Here is a 6,009-nt window from a genome sequence, read left to right as displayed (position 1 = left end):
GAGGAAACGTGGATAGCATGGTGACACAATGACGTCAATCGATCTATGTGCTATGTAAAATGTAAAATAGGATCATGAAAAGAACATTATAAAAGTAGCTCATGGAAACACCTTAATCATAGTATTGTCTTATTCAGATTTAGGCAAACAATTCGATTACTAATGTCCATGTTAACATAGTAATTAAGGAAGCTTTTATTATGGCGCTTCTGGTTCTTATACATGTGTGGAGAAGAATCCTCGCTGTTTTATCAGACACATACATTTTAGGCTTCTGTTATAATGCTGCTCTGTGCAGATTAATCAAAAAACACAAGAGATTAAAACGTCGCTGCTGTTCCCATGCTCTATAAAAACCAAACTGGAAATCGAGGGTGTGTGACGTCTTTAGCATGAACACACAGCACACACTCAATCACACTAGACTCAATCAAACTGTTCATTTCTCTGGCTTTGAACATTCTTTGAGACTTTTGGGATAAAGTATGCAAGTCAGCAAAATATTTAACAATATACTGGTGGGGGTTTGTTATTTTAATGAAAGCAATCAAACATAACATAAGTACCTTCAGATGTCTGACAGAGTGTGTTGATGTCCAGATGTGTGGTCTGGTTGCTGATGGTGTTGTTGATCACGCAGCTGTAGGTGTTTTTATCCTGATATTCCACCTCCAGAGGTAGAGAGAGACTGATGCTGAGATCAGACACACTGATGCTGGACAATAAACTGTTTCCTTTGTACCAGGAGAGACTCACAGCGCTCACATTCACCACTGAACACAACACTGAACAATACTGCACTGATGAAGAACTCTGAGGAGAGTTGAAGATGAGGACAGGAACAGGCAGACGAGCTGGAAAACAGCAGAGAAACAATAGATCAGAAAATGTCAGTTTTTTTTTTTTTAAGTCAGATGTGTTGGAAACAATTAGACAGAACAATTAGTAGAATAAAAAGCCCAGATTTCACTGCTTTGTCAACTCAAAACTAATCCTGAGTCTGTTCAGACAGCCAGCATCATGATACAAAAACCCCACATGTAAACATTTTAGTAAAACACTGTCATTTTAAGCTGTAGTTTATATAGTTTTATACAGTTGAAACCAGAAGTTTACATACACTGTATGAAAAGGCACATAACCATTTTTAAAAAGTCAGATGTTAATGTGACTAAACTTTTTCTCTTTAGGTAAGTTAGGATTATCAAATGTGTTTCTGTTATGATTAATAGCAGAATAATGAGAGAGATGTTTTTAGAGGAATTGTTATAACTTTTCTTGAAAGTCAAGTTTACATACAATAAGATTATTACGCCTCTGAAAAAGCTCAGATGATGGTGTCAAGGTTTTGGAAGGTTCTGATTGGCTAATTGACATGTGAGTTAATTGGAGGCACTTTCTTTGTTGATTCTGGCTTGTTGATTTTCCCATGTTGTCACACAAGGAAGCAGTGTGTTTGAGGTTTTCCTTAAATACTATTCTACAGTTGTGTAGAATAGTATTTAAGGAAAACCTCAAACACACTGCTTCCTTGTGTGACAAGATGGGAAAATCAACAAGCCAGAATCAACAAAGAAAGGCAGATCACAATCAGCTAAATTACACTGGAAAAAGACTAATTTTTGGAGACATGTCCTGTGGTCTGATGGAACTAAGATTGAACTGTTTGGCCTTAATGACCAGTGTTACATTTGGCGGACAAAGGGGAAAGCTTACAAGCCTAGGAACACCATCCCAATTGTGAAGTATGGGGGCGGCAGCATCATGTTGTGGGGCTGTTTTGCTGCAGGAGGGACCGGTCCACTTCACAGCATAGATGGCATCATGAAGAGAGAACATTATGTAGAAACACTGAAGCAACATCTCAAGACATCAGCCAGGAAATTAAAACTTGGCCACAAATGGGTCTTCCAAACAGACCGTGACCCTAAACATACTGCCAAATTAGTTAAAATGTGCTTTAAGGACAACAGAGGGAATGTTTTGGAGAGGCCATCACAAAGCCCTAATCTCAATCCTATAGAAAATCTGTGGGCAGAGTTGAAAAAGCTTGTGCGAGCAAGACAAATCTGACTCAGTTACACCAATTCTGTCAGGAGGAATGGGCCAAAATTCCTGCAAACTATTGTGAGAAGCTTGTGGAAGGATACCCAAAACAATTGACCAAAGTTATACAGTTTAAAAGCAGAGCTAAAAAATCAAGGAAATGTCTGTAAACCTTTGACTGTCTAGAAATTTATAAACAATTCTTTAAAAAAAAATGCTCTCATTATTCTGCCATTTAGCAAATGTAAATCATTTAGGTAATCCTAACAGACCTAAAATATTAAATGTTTAGTATGATTTACCATCAGACATTTTTTTTTAAATGGTTATGTTCCTTTTTTTAGAGTGTATGTATAGTTCATATCCAGTCCAATGTAGCTCACCTTAGTATTCATGTACTGAAATACCAGCAGGATCAGCAGATCTTAACATAGTGAAATATATGATCCTACATATGACAATTATTTTCAATCCTCTTTATGGATATGAATCCTATAGGAAATAATTTTGTAGAAGACAATGTTGCTTGATTAAAACGATTTGTGATGCAGTTCCTAGAGAAACTAAATATTATATGAAGAAACAGTGGGTGTGGCTTGTTTTTTCTACTGCGAGCTGATTGGATGTAGTAAAGAAGGCATTACATTCAGAAAGATCGGGAAATGAGTTCCGGGGAAGTTATTATAACCTCACAGAGTTTAACTCCTAACAGACTCCTCCTCACCCTTTCTGTTTGTTGCCAAAACTGATGGGTGTGGTTATCTTCTGATTATTAATAGCAACCTGTACATATAGTCATCTATTGTTAATCTCTGTTCATAGCTAATAAAACCTGTATATAATGTTCATAGTACATCCATCTGTAAATATCACCATAGTTTTTCTATAACTGCACTTTATAACTTATACCTGTATCCTGCACTTGCTGCTATTGCACTGCTGGTTAGACCGAAACTGCATTTTGCTGCCTTGTACTTGTACATGTGTAATGACAATAAAGTTGAATCTAATCTAATCTAATTTTAGTATGTTAGCCACACCCAATACCTCTAATCTGACAATTTAACTGAAAACTAACAGGAAGTGCATTTTCAGATTTTAATATTAGTTTACATGGGCAAACTATTTTTTTTCTTAATGACACGCACATATCAGTTGTCCACCACAAAACTATGTGAGCTAACAAAATCAATATGGTTAGTTTTGAATTCATGGGGACTTTAGGGGTACATCCACTTTGTAGCTGTATTTAGTAAGTTGGTATTGAACTCACCATAAACAGAGATGTTGAAACTCTTGCTCAGGCTGTTGATCTGTAGTTGATAAACTCCAGCATGTTCAGATCTGATGTTTGTGATGGTCAGAGATGCAGTTTGATGATCCACCTTCAGTCTGTCTCTGAATCTCCCATCGAGAACATCTTCATATACAGTGAGACTGCTGGCCATTACATTGATTTTAGTAATTAAAGTGTTTTCAGCTCCAAACTTCCACTTAATCAGTTCATCATCCATCAATTCAGTTAACCCAGTGTGTAAAGTGACTGAATCTCCCTCCGTCACTGACACTGATTCACCCAACACACCTGAAAAACAGAGTATTTTTGGATGAAATGTATTAATTACTTGAATCTCATGGATAAATCATCTCTCAGTAAAATTTTGATTGTATTTAAAAATAAAACTTTCTACTGTGATTCAGAACAGTGCAATACCGTATAGCATGGCAAAGATGAGAAAACAAGCAAGTCTAAAGTTTCTTATGACAATAATTCAACACACACTGTAAATAAATAATCTGTCAAAAAAGGATCAATTATTAACAGAAAATGATCGGTACAATGTTTGTTAATTAGCTTTTTTATCAAATGTCCGAATTATGATTGATTGACGGTACTTTTTTACACAACTGCAAATCTGTGTTTTATACACATGTACAGTAAGTGTAATAGTGATTCCTGATTTTTCTAATATGCATATCTGTCAAATTTGGAAAACCACATACCAAAATGGTTAATGACATAAAACTTAAAACCCATGACTTTTCACTTAAAATGAGCTGAACTTACCAGTCAGATGCCACAAGCAGACCAAAACAAACACGTGAGCCATTTTCATATTGTAGCTACTCAAATATGTGAACACTTCTCTTAGCTACTCAGCTACTTTTGTTAGCTACAGAACAGCACAATGTTAAAGCCCAATATGAATATTTCCGCACTCACAGGCTTTTTATGTGGTATGACAAGAGTCTGCTCTGATGTCACTTAAATTAGGACTTGTTCATGACAGCGGATATATTTTATGCTTTAAATTAAGCGGTACCTCCTTTAAATGTAAGTAAACTAAAACTTATAATTAAAACTTACATTTAAGATGGATCTTGATGGATCAAAGTCCGTTTTGTGGCTTTTTCTTAATTTTTTAAAACTTGAATTGCAAAAATTGTACTATATAATCAATTTATTGCTGGTATATTCTTGTTTTGCCAATAGCAGATCACACTTTGGCAAACCACATGTTTGAATATAGACGCTAAATGCAGAAGCTGTATGCACAGATCACACTTACCTCAGGTTACACTTTGACTCATGATCTGCACAGTTTAGGTGTCACGTGCTCATGCTGCTCGAGCATTAATCTCCCACAATCCAACAGTACTGACTATGGATGTAAAATGAAGCATCGTAAAGCAATGAAGCTAAAGATTCTGGAGTTGGATTTGTAATCCAAAGGTTGCAGGTTCAGTTCTAAGTATTGCTTGGAGTGAATGAAGAGCTCTTCTGCCTTAAGAACAAGGCATTGTGGGTGTTGTGGTTTGTGGCCTTTGAGCAAACTAACTTGAACCTCTCTGTGCTTTCTTCCTTAAACAGATTTTTTTTCAGTTTGTTATTTTTAAATAATTTGCAAAACAAGCTTCTTTTTACATTGACATTATGCGTTGTTGTTGTTTGTAGATTAAGTTAGTAAGGCAGTATCAGAAGGAAAGTGAAGCTCTGTGTTTCTGATTGTTTGGTTTACAGTTTAAGGTAACGTTTGTTTTAGGTTTTTATATTACGTTTTATACTGCTTTGGAAATACTGTTATTTTGTGTTTGTTCTCACCTATCTGAACAATTAATTTAAAAACTTTGCTTTTGATTATTAGTCTATAATGATGAGGTGAGTTGCTCTTGTAATGGTGAATTCCCTGATGTAACTCTAGATGGCGCACTAGTACTGGTGTAGATGGCCTACTCATTCTTCCAGTGGTCAAATCCAGTTTTGTTTCAGAGGATGTTTATTAAAGCACATCAAGCAGTGGAAAACAAAGGGCCTGACAGAAAAAACATCACTAAGTGCTATAAATTTCATTATAATCGAAACATGCCCTCGCGAAGACAAAGTTTCAATATAACACTAGTGTAACAGGCTTATTTCCATTTGTAGGCTATAAAGCGTTTTACAACAAATATGGTTGGTGTACCAATTTGTGTTGAATTAGTATTAATGAGCTATTTTTAGTTTTCTAGATTTATTCTACGTTTTCTGTTTTTAGTGTTTTAAGCGAAGCAGAACAGCAAAAAAATAATAATAAACATCATCTTAGAAATATTTTTTTATTTTTGCTGTAATCATGTGAAGTAGCCTATATTTCGTAACTAAGTGCTAATCTCACTAGCTTGAAGTGACGTCAAATGACGCGTCTCGCTAAGGTGAGGTTGTTTTATCCGTCGAGTTGACAAGTCGGATAAAGCGACTCTGGACGTTATTTCCAAGTAGGAAGTCGAAAAAAAACTATAATTTCGAGTTGTCTGTAATGCAGCACGAGAATTGCGAATCATTTTATAACACTTTATTTGCTTAAACGTGAATGATTGATTTCGCTGACTGTAAACGCCATGTTCGCGTGACGTCATATGCACAACAAAGGACTTGTGGACTTCCGTTTTACGAGGCCCAATGTGACAGAGGGATGAGGGTGA

The 6,009-nt window shown here is 35.8% G+C and overlaps 1 protein-coding gene and 1 pseudogene across 1 annotated transcript in view; one reads left to right on the top strand and one right to left on the bottom strand.

Moving 5' to 3' along the window:
- The window catches only part of LOC130215543 (uncharacterized), a 13,739-nt gene extending 9,582 nt beyond the window's left edge, over positions 1–4,157 (bottom strand). The window contains exons 1-3 of the mRNA XM_056447368.1: positions 4,115–4,157; positions 3,320–3,631; positions 559–854 (exon numbers count right to left, since the gene is read on the bottom strand). Coding sequence (XP_056303343.1) covers positions 559–854; positions 3,320–3,631; positions 4,115–4,157 — 651 coding nt within the window. The remainder of the gene's footprint in view (positions 1–558; positions 855–3,319; positions 3,632–4,114) is intronic.
- Positions 1–6,009, top strand: part of LOC130216588 (uncharacterized) — a 59,113-nt pseudogene that overhangs the window by 28,079 nt on the left and 25,025 nt on the right.

Source organism: Danio aesculapii, chromosome 22 (genome assembly GCF_903798145.1).
Source record: "Danio aesculapii chromosome 22, fDanAes4.1, whole genome shotgun sequence".
Lineage (NCBI taxonomy): Eukaryota > Metazoa > Chordata > Actinopteri > Cypriniformes > Danionidae > Danio > Danio aesculapii.
This window is presented reverse-complemented; position numbering and strand designations above follow the sequence as displayed.